General features: G+C 37.5%; 4 protein-coding genes across 21 annotated transcripts in view; 3 read left to right on the forward strand and 1 right to left on the reverse strand.

The window, feature by feature from the left end:
- mGluR (metabotropic Glutamate Receptor) overlaps window positions 1-1,552 on the forward strand; it is a 33,670-nt gene extending 32,118 nt beyond the window's left edge. For all 9 annotated transcript variants that reach the window (XM_085480511.1, XM_085480512.1, XM_085480510.1 and 6 more), the window contains one exon: window positions 1-1,552. In XM_085480511.1, the coding sequence (XP_085336637.1) occupies window positions 1-146 (146 nt within the window). In that variant the 3' untranslated portion in view covers window positions 147-1,552.
- On the reverse strand, window positions 1,546-19,006 carry Lap1 (leucine rich repeat containing protein 7 lap1). 4 transcript variants are annotated; one of them, XR_003821144.2, is made up of 14 exons: window positions 18,029-19,005; window positions 16,513-16,686; window positions 16,297-16,432; window positions 15,845-16,134; window positions 14,894-15,605; window positions 14,208-14,398; window positions 13,439-13,919; window positions 12,101-12,873; window positions 11,588-11,659; window positions 11,304-11,482; window positions 5,724-6,057; window positions 4,638-5,124; window positions 3,758-4,401; window positions 1,546-3,614 (listed from the first exon to the last, which is right to left on the reverse strand). XR_003821144.2 is itself a non-coding variant. In XM_029313041.2 (10 exons), exons 2-10 carry the CDS (start codon window positions 16,669-16,671, stop codon window positions 11,306-11,308), a joined length of 2,991 nt encoding a protein of 996 aa, XP_029168874.1. In that variant the 5' UTR covers window positions 16,672-16,683; window positions 18,029-19,005; the 3' UTR covers window positions 6,688-11,305. The 4 variants fall into 4 exon arrangements, 3 of the variants coding, with proteins under 3 accessions (XP_029168874.1, XP_085336634.1, XP_029168876.1); XM_029313041.2 differs by lacking the exons at window positions 1,546-3,614; window positions 3,758-4,401; window positions 4,638-5,124; window positions 5,724-6,057 and having other exon boundaries at window positions 6,688-11,482; window positions 16,513-16,683; XM_085480508.1 differs by lacking the exons at window positions 1,546-3,614; window positions 3,758-4,401; window positions 4,638-5,124; window positions 5,724-6,057 and having other exon boundaries at window positions 6,688-11,482.
- Dbct (Dihydrolipoamide branched chain transacylase E2) lies at window positions 1,899-6,092 on the forward strand. 2 transcript variants are annotated; one of them, XM_029313047.2, is made up of 5 exons: window positions 1,899-2,398; window positions 3,423-3,547; window positions 3,841-4,378; window positions 4,659-5,054; window positions 5,709-6,092. In XM_029313047.2, exons 1-5 carry the CDS (start codon window positions 2,360-2,362, stop codon window positions 5,943-5,945), a joined length of 1,335 nt encoding a protein of 444 aa, XP_029168880.1. In that variant the 5' UTR covers window positions 1,899-2,359; the 3' UTR covers window positions 5,946-6,092. The 2 variants fall into 2 exon arrangements, with proteins under 2 accessions (XP_029168880.1, XP_029168881.1); XM_029313048.2 differs by lacking the exon at window positions 1,899-2,398 and adding an exon at window positions 2,573-2,901.
- LOC114938909 (RCC1 and BTB domain-containing protein 1-like) lies at window positions 18,297-22,848 on the forward strand. 6 transcript variants are annotated; one of them, XM_085480520.1, is made up of 11 exons: window positions 18,297-19,025; window positions 19,239-19,387; window positions 19,465-19,667; window positions 19,986-20,159; window positions 20,239-20,500; window positions 20,577-20,704; window positions 20,777-21,055; window positions 21,550-21,674; window positions 21,772-21,869; window positions 21,925-22,073; window positions 22,635-22,848. In XM_085480520.1, the coding sequence occupies exons 2-11, from the start codon at window positions 19,300-19,302 to the stop codon at window positions 22,773-22,775; spliced, it is 1,647 nt and encodes a 548-aa protein (XP_085336646.1). In that variant the 5' UTR covers window positions 18,297-19,025; window positions 19,239-19,299; the 3' UTR covers window positions 22,776-22,848. The 6 variants fall into 6 exon arrangements, with proteins under 6 accessions (XP_085336646.1, XP_085336644.1, XP_085336645.1 ...); XM_085480518.1 differs by having other exon boundaries at window positions 18,297-18,989; XM_085480519.1 differs by having other exon boundaries at window positions 18,297-18,953.
- The last annotated feature ends 2,173 nt before the right edge of the window (window positions 22,849-25,021 follow it).

A 25,021-nucleotide genomic window follows, 5' to 3' on the forward strand; every position in this document is an offset into this window, starting at 1 on the left:
ACACAGGCTGCGAGTCGGCGAGCGAGAATGTGCCCCTGCAAAGCGCCCTAACCGCGACGGTGAGGACATCCGTGGGGGTCACCGAGATCTCGTTAACGTCCAGCACCACCAGCAGAACTAATAATGAGCAAGTGGCACAATTGTAGACGTATATACACATATGAAGTTGAAGGCGGAAAGATTATATAAGATTGATAAGGAATATTATATATTGTATATTCTTCGACCCCCCGAGTAGCAAATTGACGTCATTCGATGTCTAATGACGTCATTCGACGCCTAACGACGTACACTTGCTACTTGGGCCCCGTCGATTTTTAAACTTTAATTTCTTTATTAAAGGAGAATAATAATTGAATTAAAATTTGAAAATCGACAAAATATATGACGGGGACGCTGAGCGTCTCGCGATTATCATCGTTATATCGTTCGCAACATTGTCTATTGTCTATTGTCAATCAAAGGAGGAAAGAGAGAGAAAAGTATCGAGATTATATACTGATCGTTACCACGTGATCGCATATTGTCGTTATTGTTACTGTTATTGTGTAATAAATTATAACGCATATACACATAGGGGACATATACACATACACACAGAGCCACACATGTACGTGCATTTATCGATTATCAAGTTGATATATACCGAGTGATCCACTAATTCTAGTCGAGCACCTCACTAATGTATGATTTTGAATTGCGCGAGATATATGTATATGTATATGTAAGTGTGAGTTTTCGCATCGATTTGACTTATATATATATATTTGTTCGTCTTATTTATTTCTTTAGTTATCTCCGTGGGAGGATGTTTAACGTCCTCTGAGAAAAAGAGAGAGTGAGAGAGAGAGAGAGAGAGAAAGAGCTTTTTGACAAGATATATCGTATACACAGCGGACAATAAATAAATGTACTTAAAGCGAGCGCAATTATCGGAGTAAACCCTCCAGTATCGAGTGTATTAATCGAGAATACATTGTTCCCACCTGGTTGTTTCTCAACCTCCCTTTTCGTACTTGTTATTGTAATAATCTCGACTCGCGAAACTGATCAAACGTCTCGGAGAAAATTTCAATCAATTATCTATAAACGTATAGACATTTAAAAAAATATATATATATGTATATGTATGTATATATCATTTATAATCTCTGGTATACATAAGATAAAAAAATAATAGTGTCGCATGTATCTGCATCTCTTTTGTCAGCCTTCTTGTTATTAAATTATAAAAAATTCTCTACAGAATTTTGTGTTAAACGTTTGATCAATTTTGCGAGTAATTGCAAGAGGAGCGTTATTATTGTATTATCGACGATCAAATCGCTCGACTCCCGCGGTCGCTGAAGCCAAAGCGACGTACAAAAAAAATGATATCTTTTCTATTGTAACGAGCGCGCGTGGTGCGAGAGAGAAAGAAAAGAGAGAGAGAGAGAGAGAGAGAGAGAGAGAGAGAGAGAGAGAGAGAGAGAGAGAGAGAGAGAGAGAGAGAGAGAGAGAGGGAGAAACGGAAAATCGAACTTGGAAAATAAAACAATTATTGAATGGCGTATCGAGAGCGTGTATCTATATTTCCACCTGCTATCCATCATTTCCGGAAAAAGAGGATTCGAAATTCCGACATGATAATTCCACGAAATTCAATTTCCTGTGTCCTGCATGCGAAAAAAAATTCGTCACTGTATTCCCTTATCGTATAAAAAAATCGATCTAGTGAATAACAATAACAATTTCAGAGTAGATGATATAAAAATCAAGTATATAAAATCTATATAGAGTTACAGAGTTTTTAAAATATATATATTTATCTAACAAAAAAATGTTAAGAGGTGAATATAAAATAGAAATTTCTGCATCTCGACGCCTATGAACGATTTCCTTTTCTCCTGCATTTTCCTTCTTTAGAACGCCAGGGGGATCTGGAATCGATATCTTCCATTATCTTATCCCGAAAATTAGTTCTAACGTTTCCATCGACGCGTTCACATTACAATCTCTCACAGAAATTTAGTTCGAAATTATTCAGAAACAAAATATCGTTTCAAAAATTATAAACTTTGTACTTTCTGTAATAAGTGTACTATAAAAATTTATACAAATTTATTATAAAAAGTAGACCCAGTTTAGATACCCGATAAAGTTCTCTCAAAATAACTTTACACACTTATTTTCACAATGCGTGCTCGAAATGCGTAAGTGAGACGAACTCGACGATTGCATAACTTCTCGTGAATAAACATGCGCGAGTGATAACGCACATATTTGATAGTCACGATTATATATAAACCCGTGGGAGCTGTCGCGCGTCTCCTCCTCGAACGGATTTGACAGCTAATTTGACAGCTGAAGGAATCAGCTGATGGCTCTCCCCTGGCGCTTGCTGACGGCCGCGCGACTGGTAAGTTTGCCGGTTACAATAAAGACGAAAAAAGCTCTTACATGTAGGTAAATAAACGCGCGAGAGAACGTTCGGCAAAACTTGTGCAGTTGCACAAAAAGCAATGAGTGCCACGTGCCATAGTCGCGCGCGCGTCAACAAGCCGCGAGTCGGATTGAACTCTGGCACTGGGCCAACGCAATCAGTGACCTCTAAATACAACGAGTCGATCGCGTGTGGTCGCCCGTATGCGATCGTCAAGTAAATAACAGTGATCGTGAAATAAACAGTGGAATGTATCTGTTGATTGAATCGCGAAAATAGAAAATTTTGCTCTTCGTTACATTATTTTTTTATCCACGTGTATAGATGTTTCGCCCAATTTATTTCATTTTGTACAAAGAAATTAATTTGATACGTTGGAAAAGCAAATATTTTCTCTCTAATTAAATATATTTAATTTAACTTGTGTTCGCCGAGTGAGAAGATAACCGATTCCAAATTATTTATAAGAAAAGAGCGCAGTAAACATAATACATTGCTACGAGTAATATACGTCATCCCTTATATTTTCAAATCAATCAAAATCGATATAAAAAATCAACATATAATTCAGGATAATTTATAAACTTAAAATAACAATTATTAGATCTCAATTAATTGAGTATATATAATAATATATATAATACCCAAATAGCAAACTATGATATCATTAAACGTCAAAATGACGTACGCTTGTCTAGTTTAAAAATTAAAATGAAATTATCAATTGTTTATAATAATTTATGCGGATATTTGTATGTTATATTTTTCATTGTTTCATATATTATTTTACTTTAATACTTTTCACCTTATCGCGCAACTCCCGATTCAAGTTACCCACATTTGCCACAATTCCGCAAAATTCTATGGACTTCCTTTTAAATACATTGCTAAATGTCATATACGCGTATCTTACGCGTAGCGTCGTCGCCCATCGCTCAATAAAATTGTTGTTATCATTGTACTCGCAAAGCAACTCGACGAAACTTTTCTGTCTGCGCAGGCTGAGAGATCGCGCGGTTCGATATGTCGCTTCTTGTCCACCAGCATGCTCCGTCCCGGCAAAGTGGTACCCTTTCAACTGTCAGACATCGGCGAAGGGATTCGGGACGTCACGGTGAAAGAATGGTACGCTCCGACAGCATCCCGCTCCTTTGTTCCTCTCGGCATTTGTTCGGATGGCGACGCGCATACACTGTGGAATTTAATGTTATTAGAAAAAAAAGTTTATAAAAGCAAATACAATTTTTTAAGTAAATAATAATTTTTTTAATAATAAATAATATCAATAAAAAATTAATATTAAATTAACAACCAAAGTACAATAATTTATCTAACTTTTAATAATTAAGTTAATCCTTCTAAATTGGGCAAATCCTGCACAAAGATGTTATTTAATATAGCAAGCGGAATTATTTCAGGTTCGTGAAGCCGGGTGACCAGGTGAGCCAGTTCGACAAGATCTGCGAGGTGCAAAGCGACAAGGCGTCGGTGGAGATCACAAGTCCCTACGACGGCCTCGTCAAGGTGTTGCACTACAACGTGGACGACGTCGCCATGGTCGGGGCGGCGTTGCTGGACATCGAGATAGAGGACGACTCGAAGGACGTCGCGAAAAGTTCGGAGAAAATTCAAGGTGACCGGGACCAGGTGATTGACGGTTCCAACAAGAAGAAGAAGAAGAATGAAGAAGAGTCAGAATTGCAGGACAATCTCGCAGGGAAGATATTGGTGACCCCAGCAGTGAGGAGAATCGCCATGGAGAACAACGTGAGGCTGAAGGACGTAACGGCGACCGGCAAAGATGGTAGAGTGCTCAAGGAAGACGTGCTGGCTCATCTGCGGAAGATTTCCGCGACTGCGGAAGTCCAAGCGGAAGTTTCTCCGAATGTGATGGGGAGGATCGTCGGCTTGAAGGGATACTCGAAACACATGTGGAAGACTATGACTAGATCCCTGGTAAGGGATCCCCCATCGAGATACTAAAAGCACACAAATTTTGTTAATTTCAATATATTTTATATATATTTTATATATATATATATTACACTTAACATGTATAAAATAATCTTATCTTATTTTTGTTTAAATATTCCTATCAATTCTACATATAATCTGAATATTTCTACAATATCTCCAAATTTCATCTACAATATTTTTATTTTTATTTAATTAATAAACTAAGCTTCCTTCACTTCTCTTAAAAAGAGGAACTTACTACTTCATGAACTTCTTGCAGAGTATACCGCACTTCGTCTACAGCGACGAGTGCCAAGTGGATCGGGTGATACAATATCGAAACGAGGTGAAGGACTCGTTGAAGGACGAGGGTGTCTCCCTAAGCCTGATGCCCTTCTTCGTGAAGGCTGCCTCGCGAGCGTTGGAGCGCTGTCCCGAGCTGAACGCTTGGCTGAACGAGGAGGAGCAGACGCTGCGAATCCTGGACAGCCACAACATCGGCATCGCCATGGACACCCCGGAGGGCCTGGTGGTGCCCAACATCAAGAACGTGCAGAATCTCAGCATCCTCGCAATCGCGCGGGAGCTCAACAGGCTCCAGGAACTCGGCAGGAAGTCGGCGATTCCCCTCGGTGATTTGACAGACACGACGTTCTCGTTGTCGAACATAGGCGTGGTAAGCTCAGATAATGACTGATGAATCCTTCTGTCAATGTGGAATCTTTCGTTTTTCCATGTACAGGTTCCTGGTTATCAATCAAATGTTTTTCACAGATTGAACCGCGACAATTTTTTGCGTAACATTATCTATAAATTATTCTAATCTACTATTATTTGTAACATCTATTTATAAATTATTATACGTATATATATATATTTTTTTTTTCATTATATAAGGTGAACACAAAAATTTATATACAAAGGCCCTTTGTATTTTATTTTGGAAAAAAATCCAAAGACATTTTTAACGTTTTGGATACCTCTTCATTGTCAGAAGGGTCAAACTGAATGAGACATAACTGAATTTCGCCCATCAATCTATGATTTTCGACGGTGCCAAAATTGGAATTTAATTAACTCGCGGGAGCCAAAGGGGCTTCATTAAAATTTATACAAAAATCATATTCTCAATTGCAATCCCGAGGGAATCCGAATTTTGACGCCGTTAAAAATAACAAAAATAATATATATGTATAATAAATAATATATATATATATAATATAGAAAAATGATAAAAATAATGCATAATATATAAAAATAACAGAAATAATATATAAATCCTGGTAATTCGCGATTCTGTTATTACAATAATAAATCTCATCGATTCCAGGTCGGTGGAACGTACACGAAACCAGTGATCCTGCCGCCCCAGGTAATAATCGGTGCTTTCGGAAGAGCGCAGAAGGTCCCGCGATTCAACGACGCGGGAAACGTCATTCCGGCTTACGTCATGTCGATCAGCTGGGCCGCGGATCATCGCGTCCTCGACGGCGTCACCGTGGCGAGGTTCTCCAACTTGTGGAAGCACTACGTGGAAAATCCGATGCATCTGCTGATCGGCTCGTGACGAGGAGGACGAGGGAGGATTTATTCTTGGAGTCTTGGATGTGCTTGGAAATTCGGCGGAGTATTCTTACAACCATTTCTTTCACGACAGGATGTTTAGAAGGAAAATACGGCTGAAAATAAAAAAGAAACATTTTTTTTTCACAAATTTATAGATGTATAATTTCCTTCTTTTTTTTTAACACCGGGCGAAATTCTCCTCCACCGAGTTATTTCAAGATCGCAAAATAATTGCAAGACTTTTTTTCGCTCTACACAAATTTACTCGAGAGACTCAGGTAGAATATAAAACTCATATGTCATTATGATTTTATTCATCACTTAAAAGTTATCTAGACAAAAATGATTTAAAGATTCGCTTGAATATTGTTAGAATATGTGTGAACAATAGAACAAATAAATAATTGTATATAAAATTTTGTTTCTAAAAAGACTTTTGAAGTGACGTTATCGTGATGTCATTACGAGTTTTACGAGTTCTACCTGAGGAGAATCGAGCGCACTTTTGTAAAAGTATCTCGGACGCGATACTTAGGTATTCGATCGGAAGAGAGACTTAAGGAATATCGTGAAACTGAGGCTTTTACGTCGGGATGCGACATTGCATATGCAACGATCCGATAAAGAAGGAGGAGGAGTTCTCGTTCTCGCTTTTGGCACGAAATGATTAATGTCGGAGAGACGAGTGTAATCTCTTCCTGCGCGAAGTAGGGACGAATCGCGGTTTTGAATCACTTTGTACGTAAATATTAATTTATTTATTGCTGCACAACCAACTAGGACTTCTCGTTAAAGATCAGACATCTTCCACTAACATATTCAAAATGCATATAGTAATTGTATATCAGAAGACGACGTCCGCTGGAGAACGCGATTAATTTTTCTTTGTACATCGATCCGTTACAAACTATAAATTATTCAATATATGACAACCATAATTGAACGCTAACGAAGTGGTTGTACCGCGATAGAGATAGAGAGAGCGACAAATCGTTCTCCAGTTCAACGTGAAAAGAAATTTTTCGAAAGAACGTAATACCAAAATACACGGTAGTGTCTTGCGACCAGGTGACGGCGTAGCCGAATAACAAAAGCGAGGCACACCGTGCATTTTAACGCGAATCAGACAGTTCAGTCTATTATAATTATAATTAACATCGCATTGAATTCTCAAGAGATAAACAATAATTCCAAGACGCGGAAATGAACGGATGCGAAAGTGAAACGAAAGTGAACGGACATCAACGTATCGCAAGCAAAAGGTACAACCACTTGATTGCTTTCGCACACACGATTAATCGCTTATCAGTATATACACTCATGGGTACAACTTGGAATTTCATTCACTCGCGCAAAAATCTTGATTCGCAATCACTCCGATAACGATAACGAGCGTGCTCGAAGAGGAGGCGGGTTCGAATCGCTATTCGATTTTTTTTTCAAGTCTACAACTGACATTTCAATTAACAAAAAAGAGATAAATTCGAAAAGGTCCTCCTCTTCGAAGACACGTCGTAATAAACACGTATGTAATAGGTATCCAAAAGGTAGTCAGTCTGTTTAGTTTAGAGTAGTAGAAAAGAGTACAATATGTGTGCTCGTGGTCCATGAAAGTGGAAACTTCTCCGTCAACGCGAATACATATATATATAATATATAGTATTAATCTCGTTCCCTTTTCGCGCGTTTTCAACTCTTTGACGACATTAATCAATTGAAACAGTCAATCTGCGGCTCTTGGGAGTCGAGATAAATTTGAAGAAGCGAATGGAGACCAACTATTCCATCTCTAAATATATTTCCTGACGCATCGAATCAAATGCAGCGGCAAGATGAGGAGAATATTTATAAACGAGAGAAAAATGAGAATATAAAAAGAAAAACACTTTCAGCGGTAAAATCTGCGATTGGAAGTCCAGATTCACGTCGCGACGTTAATATTAAATGCAAGAAACACAAATCTTGGTCGACAAAATCAAGTCGACGAAAAAGGAAAGTACTAACACATTCGTTATCTGGGTCTGACTAGGTACGAATAATTCTACTGACAATTCTTCTTTCTCAAATTCGAACAAGGCGGCTTTCCTTCCTTCCTTCCGACCGTAAACTTACCGTAAATTATCTTATACATTGTACATAACATCGACGAAGAGAACGAAGATACAAATACAGACACTAACTTAATAAACAACAAGTAATTAATCTAACGCGCTCGGCTCCGGACCTTCCACATTTTTTCCCTTCGAATGGGAGGACTTTAATCCTCGAGATTCTCGAATGACATTTCTTTGGCAAACGCGAAGCGATATTTTTTTATTATCATTTCTAATTGTAACGATATATTTATTTATATAATTATAATATTTAATTAATGAATATTAAATATATATAAATAATATATATAAATATATTAAATATATATATATGTATATATATATATATATATATATATATATATATATATATATATAATACAGCTCAGCATTAATTATATATAATTTATATAAAATTATTAATGAGAAAAAATGAATTATATTGATAAGATATAAAATAAAGTGAATTGTGGAATCGTGTTTGCGGCGAAATGTGTCGATTCCGGATTTTTCGAAGAAATAAAGATGTGAAATGTCCAGCAGACCTTACATAGCTTTGCATTCACACCGATTTGAATTGTAACAATGCGCACAATATATATATAATATATATACATATATAAACGCAACATATATATTTGTGTAACCGAATAACGATTTTATTTGTGCTATCAATTTTCAATCCTTCACGTTCTTCTCATTCTTTTTTCGTGCAAAAAATTTATATCGATCTACCGTATCACGCTCGTGCGATTATTTATTATCAGCTGTCACGGTTGTCTACGATTCCTTCGAAAACAAGGGAATAAAAACGCGAGCAGTAGCCGAAATAATCGCGTTTCGAAAGACCCTTCGTGCGTGTTTTGGTCTCTTGAAGATATATATATATATGTATATATAATCTAACAATGATATGAAATCAAAATAATGCTAGATATATATCAGCCACATCAGCCTCGCGTGTAGCCTTTTATCCTTAAGCACTGGCGCGCTCTTTTTTTCTCTTAAATTTATATACTTGTATACGTATATAAAATAATGAAAAATTTGCGCCTTTATATATTATATATATTTTATAAAATTTATAAACGTTATAATGTCGTCGAATATTTAACCTAATTATTTATATTTTTTATTATCTTCAATTAGTGTAATAAATAACATCTCGTATACCGATGTGTAAATGCATGAAGATATAAACGAAACATTCTTTATATCATCTTTAATACGTATTTGATGCAATATCGGATGCGCCCTTCAATTTTTGTTATAAAAATATGCGCCAGTGTTGAAGGATCTAAACATCATCGTTTTTCGATCGCTTGAAAAGGTGAATTTCTGATAGGGGCTAAGTGCAAGAGAGATAGAGAGAAGAAGGGAGGAAGAAAGAGATTCTGAGAGACACTGACACTGAGTATAAATACTAATTATCGATATATAATATAAGTACGGCACATAGAAGAATATTTTTTTCTCTCCTACCAGACAGGTCGCGACAAGGATCCCACAGACAGAGAGAAGCGTCCTTTTATTATTAATAATAATCCCGAATGTGTGTCCAATTATATGGAAGCAGTTCGACTCGAGTAGCTATATTTGTCCCTCGCAAGTGGAATAAAAATCGAATTAAATTCGATTTTTCATTATAACATCACTATTTCGCGTGAACGCTTTATCAGAACTATTCTCTCGTCTCTACAACATCGATCGAATCCATAAAATTTATAGCTTTGCCGTAACGCAATAACAACTATTATAGTCTCAACAACTGATAAAGATCGCTATCACATTCGGATCACGATTAGAAACGATTATAACGGAAGCCTCGTCGTAGATTCCTTCAGGGAATTCAAAGTCGACTTTCTTCCTTGAAGAACATTTTTTTTTTCAGTCAATAACGAGAAACGAAAGACGTAACAAGTGTTTAATTAATTCGCTTCGCACGTTTTCGGTCGATTTTCTTAAACAAAGATGAAAATCAACTTCAAATCGCGCGAAGAAGTGAATTTTTCGGCGAAACAGTCTGTGAACACTTTGACACGGGGATAATTGGAAGATATCTATTTACAGCGCTGAAATCTGTGGGAACCTCGTCTAGCTTTCCTGTTCTACAGATATAAATTTGTTTATATATATGTATATATATATAATATATGCATATATATATATATATATATGTATATATATATATAATATATACTTTTTTCTCAATATAATTAATATGTTATGTATATGGATAATAAATAGTACTTTGTTTTCTGGCACATTGTCGGCTCACTCTCGTCGAAGAGAGAAACGCACAGATATAGATATAAATCAACTAATCTAATCAACATCATCGCCCGCAGACGCGCGGAGCTAGAAATTTCGGGAAAGACGTTATTGTTCTAGTCGAGGAGGAGCTATGATAACTCGGGATAGATTGCTCGTTTAATCCGCCCGCACAAACACAGAGTGTTGAAAAATAACATACTCTATATATAATATTATGTATTCTCGCGGCTCATCATCATCATCACACACACCTTTCACGTCCTGCGTTCAAACGATCGACAGCAGTATCTTAACTCGTTTACAATCTTTTTCGACGCAAATATATATACAGAGTGTCCTGCTTTAATCGATCCACACAAATATCGAAATACAAAAATTTATATATTATATAATATATTGAATATATTATATAATAATATATTGAAAAATCGTCTCGGAATCTACATAGGAAAAATTGTAAGACTTGAAGAGAAATATTTCTGATTGAGACAAGATAATTTTTTGGTACAAAAAATGTTATCATTTTAACTCTTTCGTAAAACTATAACATGAAAGAGATATGGTCCCCTCGAAAAGATTAAGGATAATCTTAATTTAATAAAAAAAAAATCGCTTGTAAAGAAGCATATGATATAGATAGTAAAGCTTCTTTACTCTCTCAATTTGCACCTGAAATATTTTTTATACGAAAAATTCCGACATTTGCGATTGAATCGATTAACATAGCTCTGTATATCTCTATCGTTTTCTCACAAACGTGACGCGTTCATGTGTGTGTGTGTATATATATATATATATATATATATATCGCGTGATTTACAGATTTTTTTATTAAAGAATATATTTAAATATATGTATATATATATATGTTAGAGCTATTATAAAATGTATTCAGTCTGAAGTATGTAAAGCGATCGTATGTCATCTAAAAGAATTAGAAAAAGTTTCCCCTTTTTGTTTTTCTTTTTGCTTTTTTGCCTCGAATAACTTACAATCATTGATGGCGACTTATCATCATAGAAACAACAGCACCGGTGGCACGCAGAACGGCGACGGCGTTATTGTGATCGGATTTGGTGAAATCGATACCGTCTACCTCCAGAATCTTGTCTCCTGGTCGAAGAGTACCCTGAGCTGGCCCGTCGGGATTCACCTTCGTCACGATTATTCCCTGCAAAAAGGATATGTTGGAAGATCGATCTTTCAACACGAAAAACGAATATCAAATTCGACGTTGAAATACATATTTATTAATTCATACGTATGCTCTACTTACTGTCTCTGCACCCGCTATCCCACCAGCTATGCTGAAGCCGAGACCTGGATTTTTCCTTACTTGAACAGGCAGCTGCCGAGAAATTTTCAAAATTATTATATATTTAATTGCAGAATATAAAATATATAATATTATATATACAAAATTATTATATTTTTGACTGTAAAAAATTTTTTGGAAAGCTTGAAGCTTATTTTTAATTATATAATATTATTATATTATTATTATATTTAATTATTATTATATAATAATTTAAAATATATTTTAACTGCAGAATAAAACATAATTACATACATACATAAACTGTAAAAAAATATAATTAAAATATAATTATAATACATACATATATAAAATTTATTACATATTTTAATTATACAATATATAAAAAATAGACTATATTATATAAAAAATATAGAATATATAGCTAATGATTATAGATTTTTATTTGTAAAAAAATGATTGAAAGTTGGAAAAATAATTCTTAACAGAGAAAACTAATCCCAGAGTACATACCACATTCGCGTTTTTGTGAAGACCAAACATCCAATTGAACTTGGGCTTCCTCTCCGACCCGGACGTCTCACTCGACGCAGAACTCTCGTGTTCCTTAAAGATCTCGACGTTGCTCGCGTCGCCCTGAGATTTACTACCCGTATTGCTCGGCGTCTCTCGGCCCGAGGAGTCGCTCTTAGCGGGAGACGCGACGCCGGATTCGTCGGCGACGCTTCTGCTCGTTTGAACGGGACTGACAACGTTCGACGTCAACTCGGCCGACGAGTTGACGTTGTCGCACGAATTGTGGTTGGCGACGTTCCCGTTCTGCAGCTTCCTCGAGCGATCGAGCACTGATAAGGGGCTCCGATATTTCTTCCCCGTGATCGGCGACGTGGGTATGCTAGAGTAAACCGTATTCAAGGTCCTATTCGTCCCGTCGTGTTCCTCCGGGAGAGCCTTGATCGAGTTCGCCTCGTTACTCGAATTTTCCGCGTGCTTGCTCTTGAGAACCGGGATCTTGCTCGGTTTCAAGGCGCGGTCGTTCTGCTCGGAATCGCCGCCGGAATCCAGATTCGGCGTGCAAGTTCGATCGAGAGGATCCGTCCGTCCGTTGTTCGTCGAGCTAGAATCGACGAGGCTCGCCGGATCAGCCGGTGCCACACATTCCTCGGCCTTCACCGAGTTCGCGTCCAAGTTCTTCTGTTTCGAGACGTCCGGAAACACCCCGGGCGAATTTGGCGACGAGTTAAAAGATAACGAAAGTGGGGCCAAATGCGGGTCCGCCTCGATCGCTGGAAAAATTCAGATTCGTATTACAAAACTTACTTCTTTCTAGAGTTTTGCTACAGTTAAAAATATATAATAATTATGTACAAATAATATATAACTGTGTAATATATATATACTATTATTATACAGTTAAATATATATTATATAATTATATTATATAATATTATATAATTAAAAATAATTTCTTCAAGCTTTCCAAAAAATTTTTTACAGTCAAAAATATATAATAATTTTGTATATATAATATTATATATTTTATATTCTGCAGTTAAATATATTATATAACTGTATAATATTATAATTTTACATTTCTTAGTTAAAAATACATTTTGAATTATTCAAATTATTTACAATAATTTTCTATTAAAAAAAATCATTTTTTCAAGTTGCTCTGGATACCTATTCATTGACAGAAGTGTTAAGAAAAATAAAAATATAAATGAAAAATATAAATAAAAAATATAAATATAAATATAAAAAATATATAAATAAAAAAATAAATATTAAACATATAAAAAAATATAGTAAAAAAGAATAAAGAATCTGTAAGCTCTAACAATGACCTACGATTATTAAATTGCTGGAAGAGAGCGGCCTTCTTGGAGAAGGCTGCCGCGATGTGATACGGCGGCGGAGCTGGTGGAACGTCGCAGGGTTTTGGGACGACGTTCACCCGCGCCGTCTGTTGCTCGCTGAACTTGCCGTCCGTCGCGTCGCCCGACATCGCCGTCCTGTATGGCTCGATAAACTTGTCGGACTCGACTATCTTAGCCGTGTTCGCCTTGGAGTACTCGTCTGGTTTCCACGTGGAGTTGACGTAGTCGGATACCGTTGGCGTTTTCGCGACGTAATCGGACGTGGGATTGCGGATGTACTTGGCCTCCCGGATATCCGGACTCTTCTCTTTCGCCAGCACCGTCTTGTTCGCTTCGTCAGACGATTCCTCCGACACCGAATGCTCCGTCGCTCCGGGTTCCACCGGTCTGTTGCTCTTGTTGTAGTTCTTCGCCGTGTTACGATCGGTAGAGGTTGTAGATGAAGGCGTGCTCTGTTGGAACAATAGTAGAATATTAATAATAGAAAAATAATAATAATAAATAAATAAATAATATAGTATAATAATAATATAATATAATATTAATAATATTAATAATAGAAGAATTTCTAATATTAGAATATTAGCAACTATTTAAATTGTTTTTATTATATGATGTGACTACTACACGTATCATATTACTGATAATACAATAAATGTTTATAGCTAAACGAAGACTTGATTATGTTCATCGAAGAAATATTGTCATGCATCGTGATGAAAAAATGATGGGCAACTCACTCTTTGATCGTGAATGGACTGATGATGCAGATTACGAGCGTGCCTAGCAAGGTTGCGTAGCTCCTTGGGGTAAGGGGTTGGTGCTCGATGAAGTTGCCTGGGGACTTCGGAATCTACCTCAGCAGCGAAACATATCCTCTTGCCGGTTCCGATGATTGAACTCGAAATCGGTCCTGCGGTCTGCGCCATTTCTATGAATGATGAAATACATTATTAAAGACAGGATTAATATTCGGGAATTATCATCAATAATTTTTGCTGGTTATTTTCGTCGCAATCCAAGATATCTCTTGACATTTGATATATATTCCTTGATATATCTCTCTCACCATTTCATTCCTCGTCTTCGTGCTCTTCGTGTTCTTCTTCTTCCACTAGTAGCGTGCACATAAATATATTGCATCTTGTCGTTAAATAAATATACATGTATACGAAAAAAGCGTGCAATGATGTAAAGAGAGGCCGGCAACGAGGCAATTTTGATTAGTTTAAATATAGACACTAACAAGTAAAGCGACACACATATATATAAAAAAAGGAAATCAATAATCTTTTTATAAGTCACTGAAAAGATATTTAAATCAATTTTTCCAATAAGAGCGAAATGTTGTGAACAATCTATGCTAATTATAAATCAAGATGTTAACTTGTATCTCAATCTCCTGCGGAAACGACAGGATACTCACGCTCCAGATCCTGCCGCGGTTTCTGGGGCAGCATGAAGCAGCTCAGCACCATCATGTCCTCCTCGCAGTTGAACTCCTGCTGCAGCGGCACCAACGGCTGACTCTGATTGTCGCTCAGCCACAGCGCCTTCAGATTGCTCAGGTTGAGCATGGAGACCGGTAGAAACTTGATGCAGTTGTTGACGAGATTGAGCACCCTCAACGAGGACAGATGGCCGAGCTCGGGCGGCACTCGAGTCAGATTGTTCGAACGCAGGGATAGCAGGGACAACGCCGTGCAGCTACCGATCTCGGCCGGCAACGCGCGCAGATAATTATTGTCCGCGTTGAGACAGTGCAGCTTGCGCAGCAAGCCTATCGAAGACGGCAAGTACTCGAGAAAGTTCTTAGTAATTATAAGCTCCTCTAAGCTCGACATCTGGCCGATGTCGTTCGGCAGTGCGTTCAATTGATTGTCGTCGATCTTCAGGGTGACGATCGTGCGCAGGTAGCACATCGTGTCGGGCAGCTCGTACATCTCGTTCGACGACAGATTCATGATCGCGATGTCGCGCCAGCCGCGCACCTCCATCGGGAGGCCGTGCAGGGCGTTCATCGTGCAGTCGAAGTGATTCAAGCGGTAGAGCTGCTCGACGTTCGCCGGGACACGCCTGATGTCGTTGCCGTCAATCCACAGCTCCGTCAGATTTATGAGATCCCCGACGACCTCAGGCTGTCGCAAACAGTATATGCATTACAATTTTTAGATAGTATTTCACATTGTTTTCATGTCATTTTATTTTGTGCAAGTTAAACTTTCTCTGGGGAAGCCATAATTGAAAAATCTTAAGCAAAATGAAATTATTTTTTTCTTTTCAAGCTTACTTTAACATTCAGCGATTTCGAGACATTTGCATATAAAAAAAAAAGAGCGAACAAGTAGAATTTCAGGTGAAGAGCAACAGGTCTCACCAGCTCTGTGAAGTCATTGTTGCCGATATCGAGCCTCTGCAAGTTGACAAGACGGCTCATACTCTTAGGCAACGTCATCATGTTGTTCTCCCGCAACTCGAGCGTCCTCAAGGCTGACAGTCGTCCAAAGTTAGCCGGCAGGTATTCTATATACGCGTCGTTTAAGTAGAGCTCGCGCAAACCAACGATATGCGTTATAGCGTCCGGGAAACGGTCGAAGGGGTTGACACTGATATCTATGGAGCGAAGACTCTTGCATTCTTTGATACTGTCTGGTAAGTCCTTTATACCTGCAAGAAAAATATACATGAAATCAACAGAATAAAAATCGAATTTAAGCAAAAGATCTAATGTCAAATCTAAACAAAAATGTGGATTAACACAAGCGTGTAAAATTGAGTTTTTCTTAAATGTAACGTTTTACATGTACTTGTCAATGAAAATGTACTGACTGTTTTTACTGAGGTCCAGGTGTTCTAAGTTGATTAATGACGCTATGGCGGGTGGTAACGTAGTAATCTCATTATCGCTAAGTGAGAGAACTCTCAACTCGTGGCACTGGAACAACGGTCTGGGAAGATCTTTTATCTAAAATCGAAAAAAGAGACACACATTAGATACAGTTGTAATTAAAATGTATTCGCTTTCTAATCGATGAAGTTACTCACTCTATTGGCATCGAGATACAACTTTTCCAATGTTCTTTCATAAATGAACACATCGGGTGGTACATCATAGAGATTACAGTGGTTTAATTGCAGCTCGCAAATGTCCTCTTCCTGGGTTCTCAGACACGCGGCACACTGCCACCAAGCGCTGCTACCCATCTCATGTGCGTACTGCTACGGAATGAAATCACATACATTAATAATATCACTTATTTATACTATTCATCATGATTAATTATTATTGCCAACTATACAGGACAATCAACAAGTAAAAACTTTTATGTAAGATCATTATTTTCCAATAATTGTTCATTAATTTATAAATAGAACATATTTTGCTTTTCAAATTATAACTAGATATTCAAATCTACTATCGCAGCATTTTAACAAAACCTTGATCCACCACAGTCCAACTAACTAAAATGGGATCAACATTCATGACATTTTTTACTTAAAATGTCCTTCAAACTCTCTGATTTTTGTCGCAGATTACCCTGTACAAGTGACTTTCCATTTTTTCTAAAAATCTATAGAATGTTTTTTTATAAAAATCTATTTTCCACAACCAAGTGGACAGCGTTATTAATACAATCATGATTAACTACTATTATGTCAATTATACAGGGTAATCATCATGTTTGTACAATTGTTAATTTATAAATAGAACATATTTTGCTTTTCCAGCTCTGCAAGCCTATCGCAGCATTTTTTAACAAAACCTTGATCCACCACAGTCTAACTGAAATGGGATCTACATTCATATGATATTTTTTACTTAAAATCCCTTTCTGAACCCCTGTTTTTTGTCACAAAAATCTATTTTCTGCAACCAAGTGGACAGCGTTATTAATACAATCATGATTAATTACTATTATGTCAATTATACAGGGTAATCATCATGTTTGTACAATTGTTAATTTATAAATAGAACATATTTTGCTTTTCCAGCTCTGCAAGCCTATCGCAGCATTTTTTAACAAAACCTTGATCCACCACAGTCTAACTAAAATGGGATCTACATTCATATGATATTTTTTACTTAAAATCCCTTTCTGAACCCCTGTTTTTTGTCACAAAAATCTATTTTCTGCAACCAAGTGGACAGCGTTATTAATACAATCATGATTAATTACTATTATGTCAATTATACAGAGTAATCATCATGTTTGTACAATTGTTAATTTATAAATAGAACATATTTTGCTTTTCCAGCTCTGCAAGCCTATCGCAGCATTTTTTAACAAAACCTTGATCCACCAGTCTAACTGAAATAGGATCTATACATTCATATGTCATTTTTTACTTAAAATCCCCTTCTGAACCCGTTTTTTGTCACAGATCACCCTGCACAAGTGACTTTCCATTTTTTTCCTAAAAACCCATAGAATATTTTTTTATAAAAATCTATTTTCTGCAAGCAAGCGGAGGAGCGTTATTAATACAACGATCTTGACATACACACACACGCACACACACACACACCAACAGTTACCGAAGAGCGCAACGTGTCGAGTACCTGTGCGGTGCCCTCAGGAACGATCCGGGAGACCGCTCCGCACGCGAGAACGCTCGCCGCCGCCGAGGATCAGGATCATCCGCGGGGATGGCGATGACGAGGGGCCGCCGATCGGCGATCGGGCCGTCGCGGCGAGTGACGTGAGCGGCCGAGGGGGATCGGCATCGCCGATTGGCTGGGCGCCGGAGAAACGTCAAGAGGTGTCACTATCGCGGCGGCTCACGTTGACCCGCGACGCCGCCGTCGCCGCTCCTCTCATCCCCTTCACTCCCTCACCCCGTCATCGTGCATGCGTGCACACGTCGTCGTCGCGTATCGGGATCTTCTTCTTTTCTCTCTCTTTCTTCCCTGCTTGCCTCGGAGAGGGTCCTCGTTGACGGTCCACCAGGAGGCCGCGGGCGCACAAATCCTCTTCTTCTGGAACTGTCACCCGGATTCACCTCAGGCGATCGACGCCGTGACAGTCCAGGTGGTGGAGGGGGTCGATTCTTCTTTGTGAGCCACTGAACTGTCGAAGAGACGTAGAGAGAAGGTGGAATTGTTGGAGGACGGATTCTGATTGGCGGGAAACTGGATTTTTCGGCCTAGGGAATTTTTTGACGTTTCTCATTGGCTCCGGTATTTCGATGGGGGACGATCGATAACGTTCGGAGTTTTTATGGAGGTTTCCCGTCTAGATTCTTTCGCGTTTTCATTGACGCCGAGCTTTCAAGATCAATTCGCGGTTGATCTATATATTGACATGTGTGTATATTCGAGGCTGTCATCGAAGCAGACGGAAATCTAACAAAGGATGAAGCGGACCTGGGGACGTATAATGATGAATATGTTGTGAAAATTGATGAATGTAATTAATTGTTGTGTAGAGACGCGAAGTGGGAAATAATTACGGATGCACATAAATTATAGCAGAATGAAAAGCGACGTACGTGGGATAAAATTAATATGTCAAACGTTATCGGTGAGCGCGTAACAGGAATAATAAAATCTGTCAAAGGTCGATAAGATTATATTTTTTTTTCCTCCATTAGAAAACATTTTTTCTTTTTCTAAATAATACGGAAAAATCAATCTCAGAGTTTTTATAAATTTTATATTTTTTAAATTATAAATATATTTATTTATATTTTAAACTGTTTTTTTATTTTTATTAAGTTAAATTCTTATAAATTAAGTCATGAAAAATCATAAAATCTTTTTTTACAATCAGAGATACTGAAGAAGAGAGACTGAGAGGGACATTTTGTTTATGAAATAATTTTACACGCAATATGAATTCCCTGGATCTTCGAAACTGGCCAATCTTCAGCTTACTGGAGCCAGAATTCGTCTCTCGAATTCACATGGTGGTAGTTTATGGTAATTGTTACTTTTTCCTACACATCCCTCTGCATTGACGTTATTATTATTTGACGTTTTATTACCTTCCGAAACAGGTAACTTGGGAAATGAAGCTTTAATTGTGACAAAAGATAAGATGGTGTACGGCTTAGGCAACAACATTGCTGGTTGTTTGGGAACCAGCGATGCTCACAGCACTTTGCATCCAAAGAAGATAGAAGTCTTGTGCGACAAAGATATAAAGATGTTTGCCTATGGCAGTGGACCTCACGTTTTGGCTCTCACAGAGAAGGGAGAGGTATACTTATGTTGAATACAGTGCGAGTTATATATATAAATTCAATGAAACTTTTTACATAGACAAGTTTAAAAGCAAAGCGTACTATTAATATACATGTATTTACTTTGCACATTTGCAATACAATTATATGACTATATAATATTTATTTTATATATAATATATTTTATGAACAAAATATTTTATTAGAAAAACATGCTTGTCAACATGTACAGCAATTTTATAAAATATTCCCAAGAATTTTAAAGCCATTAAACTAAATACATGTGTAAAGAATGTGAGAGACATCAATATTAGTAAAATTATTATTTTGGAAAGGTATATTCCTGGGGTCACAATGGCTACTGCGAATTAGGAAACGGAACGTGCAATCAAGGCCTCACACCCACTCTAGTAAACATGCCTACTCTAGGAGCAGGTTTGAATATGAAGCGCATTGTGGATATTGCGTGTGGGAGCCATCATTCCATCGTTCTCACCGAAGACGGGGAGGTGAGTCGTGATCAGAGTACGATGACAAGTACAATTTACGGTAGTCACAAATCTAACGACTACTTTTACTTGAATCCAGGTGTATGCCTGGGGGCAAAATAATTGCGGACAAGTGGGTAGCAGTATCAGTACGAATCAGGGCGCCCCGCGACAAGTGAACTCCAACCTGGCCGGGAAGAAGGTCGTCCACATCTCCTGCGGTCAAACCTCCAGTATGGTGGTAACAGACAACGGTGAGGTGTACGGTTGGGGCTACAACGGTGTTGGCCAGCTGGGAATAGGCAATTACGTGAATCAGATGACTCCTAGTCGAGTCGGCTCGCTGATAGGCATCGTAATAGGTGATTTATCCGTTCATCCTTTAATTGATTCCTCAAGCAAGAGACGCAAGCACTTGACGTTGACTTGAAATTTCAGTCAAAGTGGTCTGCGGATACGCGCACACGTTGGCGCTGACGGACGAGGGGAAGCTCTACGTCTGGGGTGGGAATAGTTACGGTCAATTAGGAATTGGTAACAAGACAAACGCCTGCAATCCAGTCTTGGTAGGCTTCATCGTTTGTTAATCGTAGCAAATGGAAGAAAAAGAGGAAACTAGAAGAATCTTATATTGATAGTTGTATGACCAGGTCAGCCACGAGATGGGAAGGGTGTCCGATATCGCCGCCCTGCACTACAATCACATAAGCGTCGCCGTCGGCCTAGGCGGACGGGTCTACATGTGGGGTCACTGTCGAGGACAGAGCATCACGACCCCGACCGCCACCCCATTCTCGAACATACACGATGCACTCGCGTGTTACGGATCGCCCAGTGTCATGCATAAACCACTGATTTTGCACGCGAACGAGGATTCGAGCATATTGGAATGTCTGGGATCCGCGTTCGACGATTCCGTACGTCAACTTAACGACTGATGAGCATTAAATTAGTTGTAACGAGAGACTTTAGAAAGAGAGAAGGAAAGATCTAACAGCTGACAACATCGTTTTTCTCATTAGTAATATATATACATAGTGTTATATTAAATACATATATACATATATAGTTTTATCACTGATGTTTACATACATGATATGTAATATGATAACAATTCTAGTTATTATGTATATAAGATTTATTGCACGCGTGCATTTCTTTATTGAATTCTACTCTAAATAGAGTGACTGATTCTGACGTAAAGGAGGAAAAATTTCTTTCTAGATGGAAAAAGATACAGATGAGAGAGCACATATATACACGCACCTTTTGATGTGAAAATTTCTTTAAAATTGCGTAGAGATATATTTTGTTCATATATTTTAATCGACAAATACATGACAAATGTTTCTTAGGCGCATTAATCTAATATTATTTTATTTGTTTCTAACAATTTGTTTTCCTCCCACAGTCGACGAGCGATCTGACAATACAGGTGAACGGACACTCGATTCACGTCCACAAGGCTATCCTGAAGATCCGTTCTCCATACTTCAGGACCATGTTCCAGCATAACTGGGCGGAAAACAATCAGAGGTAATCATTGACTTATAAAGAGACTCGGCGACGTTGTTCCTCCTATAAAGAAACTTCTCAAGCTTTATTATATCGCATCGCGTGCTCTTCCCGACAGTATCATCGAGCACGATCAATTTTCCTACGTCGTGTATAAAGCCTTTCTGAAGTACCTGTACACCGACATGATCGATTTGCCTGCGGAGAAGGCGTTAGGTAAGTTCGAGCCATAAGCACGCCCCAGGATTCACACATCACCTTACGATTAAAGCTAAACACTTCATTACAGAGCTCCTGGATTTGGCTAACGCGTACTGCGAAAATAATCTCAAGAGACATTGCATTCAGATGATAAAGCAAGGAATCACCATATCAAATGCGGCCTATTTGTACAGCGTCGCGATCGAGTACAATGCCAAGGTAGAATTAATTTTAAGAGGAAGACCATGTTGGAATTGTGACCATGTCAGAGAAATGCGCTAAAAATTCATAGATGCCATTTGGAAAAAGATAATTTTGATATCCTTTTTCTTTTACAATTAATCCACAGCTGTAAAATGACTGTACAATTATTTTATGATTGTTGATTGTCAAAGGAAAAGAACATATAAAAGTGTGATAAAACCAGAAATTAGAAACATCATCTTTTCATTGAAAAATGGCTTCTAAGAATTTTTAGCTCGCTTCTGACGTCACTATCTAACATGACAAGCACTCAGGAGACTTAATTTTTTGCCATATAAATTAGGGATTAATATATAATATATATATTTAAAATTTTAAAATATATATTAAATAAATATTAAATAAATATAAATAAATATATATATATATATATATATTAAATCTATATTAATATATTTATATTTATTTAAATAAATATTAATATACACAATATATATATATATATTATATTTTATATTAATATATATTTAAATAAAATGACATGAGAGATATTGAAATAAAATGTGATTTTTCCAGGAACTCGAGGAGTTTTGCTTCAAGTTCGCCTTGAACCACATGACAGCCGTGACGCAGACGGAGAATTTCGCGAAGCTGGACGAGAACACGGTAAAAACCTTTATCATTAAAGCGGCCAAGGCCGGCGCTTTTAGGACGTAATCCGTCTGTATTTGCCCTAAGGATACGTTTCGACGGAAATGGACGGAAATCGCCAAATCTGTCTGTTGCTGCACGAGTATTCGCGACGAGATTCCTAATAGTCGCGTATAGGCTGACGTAGGAAGGGGTCGCGTTGCTTCGGCGACTCGCTTCCTCCCTCGCATTTAGCTCTCTCGTTAGCATTTTGCTCGTAAGTAAGAAGCCATTTTTTTCACCGTGCAATCTAATCGGCGTGTCATCGACAATAAGTCGCGAAAAACAAGATGCCATTAATCTCAGGCGTGATTTCCTCGTGAGATCTTGGATAAAGGTGATTTTTTTAACAAGGTATACTCGAGATTCTTATCTCTCTGCTTGGAACGAAGAGAGAAACGGGACAATTGTTGTTATTCGCCGATGCAATTGAGAACGATCTTATAAATCATTGTATTTAATATAATGTGTCAAATCTGTCGAGCAAAATTGCGACAAGTCAATTTCGTTTATCATTCCTGCGATAATATATAATATACATAGCATAGTCGTCCGACTTTTGCAACGATTTTACAATTATAGATTCTACGTCGATTTTCATGTTTTATTTTTTACCAGATGCAATTTTTGTAAACTCCAATTAACTGTGTCTGAACGAATAGAAATAAAATTTTTCAACACCGTCGAAGGAACATCTTCTTGTTATCTGTCTTAACTTTAAATAGTTAATAGTGAGGAATGAAAAAAAAATAGAGAGTCGGAGTGGAAGAATTCGATCTTTGAGAAAGAGAGAGAAAGAGAGAGAGAGATAGACAGACTGACTGATCTCGCACTGTCGTTCGTACATCATTTTATTATGATATTCTCAGTATATACAAGCGATAGATTTTGTCGTTCGTATAATACGTACGTAATCTACTTGATTATAATAATCATATGTTTAATATACATACATATATACCTTTCGAAACGGGAACGATCAGTATTTATATATATATTATATATGTTCCGCGACTCGGAGAGATAAATCTCTGATAAATCTGTACAATCTATTCAATTCTTTCCTCTCTTTCTCGCCCTCTGGACCCTCTCGTCCCCAAGATTCCGAGTCGCCGAACAGTCATTTTTTTTTCTTTTTCAGAGAGATCGTTCTTATTCCAAAAAATCTCGTATATAGAAGTATACACACAAGATATACATATATACGGAGTGTCTATCTTACCAGCGAAAAATTCTCATTTTTTTTTTAATCCACCGCAAAACGGGCGCTCTGTATATATACGTGTCTCTCTCTTTTTTCATTATCATTAATTTTATATTTAAATATATTTATATATGTATAAGTAATTATTAATAATTATGTTAAAGTTAGGTGATCGGTCGTTCGCCGCGACCAAGAGAGACTCATCATCCTCGTCGCAACCCAACCGCGTGCAACGGCGAGCGAGAGTCTCGGTTTTTTTTTCTTTTCTTTTTTTCAAAAGACCTACAAATACTTATTATCGCGGGAGATAGTAGTTCAACATCAGCGTTATCTTTTATTTTTTTTTTTCGTCGCTCGATTTTGATCAATATATGTATATGTATATATAGAAGCTCTATATTCCGATCGACAGGCAATTAGATATTAGATATATTTTTACGTGAAGCGTTTAAAGTCGAATTTCTTTCTTATTTTATTGCGTCACCTACTCGCGAGATAATAATGAATAGATTATTATAATATAAAGTAGATGACAAGAGAATATATATGTGTGTATGTGTGTTTGTGTGTGTGTGTGTGTTCGTGTTATAATGAAATATAAATATATAGATTGTCGTAAAGTAGATATAATATAAATTATACTTTTCCTATTATCGAGATATTAGAGGATGTAAAGAGACTTATCTCAATTTTTTGAGTTAGTTATTTTTTTTCGTTTTTTCATTCTCTTTGGCGAATTTGCGAGTAAGTAAGAGGTATCTTTAAGCGGGCGGTTGCACGCGATGGTTGCACGTCGCTGGATCCGATCCTCGATAAGACGCACCCCCGAGGAGCCGCATCGCCTTTCTCTGACGAGAGGGGGCGTTTTATCGAAGCGCGACCGGCCGCCGACAGCTGATAGAGAGACAACGATTTGTCGTTATTCTTTCCTTTCATTAGTTCATTTAGTTATAATCGTTCCCCTCTTTTGTTTCAGTTTGAATTAATTAGAGCGTATTTAGGCCTGCGGGCTACTTTTCTTCAGCAACGCGCTGCGAGTCCCATCGACGACAAGAAAGCGAGACTTCTC

Source organism: Nylanderia fulva, unplaced genomic scaffold (genome assembly GCF_048542155.1).
Source record: "Nylanderia fulva isolate GAGA-0341 unplaced genomic scaffold, ASM4854215v1 Scaffold15, whole genome shotgun sequence".
Classification (NCBI taxonomy): Eukaryota; Metazoa; Arthropoda; class Insecta; order Hymenoptera; family Formicidae; genus Nylanderia; species Nylanderia fulva.

What these genes read in the sequence shown, in the direction of transcription:
- Dbct (XM_029313047.2), top strand. Translation starts at nt 2,360, where the DNA reads ATGGCTCTCCCCTGGCGCTTGCTGACGGCCGCGCGACTG. An exon ending in AGACTATGACTAGATCCCTG is followed by an intron (nt 4,379 to 4,658) that starts GTAAGGGATCCC and finishes AACTTCTTGCAG; the next exon opens with AGTATACCGCACTTCGTCTA. An exon ending in CGTTGTCGAACATAGGCGTG is followed by an intron (nt 5,055 to 5,708) that starts GTAAGCTCAGAT and finishes CATCGATTCCAG; the next exon opens with GTCGGTGGAACGTACACGAA.
- Lap1 (XM_029313041.2), bottom strand. Translation starts at nt 16,671, where the DNA reads ATGGGTAGCAGCGCTTGGTGGCAGTGTGCCGCGTGTCTGAGAACCCAG. An exon ending in ACCGCGGCAGGATCTGGAGC is followed by an intron (nt 14,399 to 14,893) that starts GTGAGTATCCTG and finishes CATCATTCATAG; the next exon opens with AAATGGCGCAGACCGCAGGA. An exon ending in AGTCCATTCACGATCAAAGA is followed by an intron (nt 13,920 to 14,207) that starts GTGAGTTGCCCA and finishes TTGTTCCAACAG; the next exon opens with AGCACGCCTTCATCTACAAC.
- LOC114938909 (XM_085480520.1), top strand. Translation starts at nt 19,300, where the DNA reads ATGAATTCCCTGGATCTTCGAAACTGGCCAATCTTCAGCTTACTGGAG. An exon ending in GCTGATAGGCATCGTAATAG is followed by an intron (nt 20,501 to 20,576) that starts GTGATTTATCCG and finishes TTGAAATTTCAG; the next exon opens with TCAAAGTGGTCTGCGGATAC. An exon ending in TGGGCGGAAAACAATCAGAG is followed by an intron (nt 21,675 to 21,771) that starts GTAATCATTGAC and finishes TCTTCCCGACAG; the next exon opens with TATCATCGAGCACGATCAAT.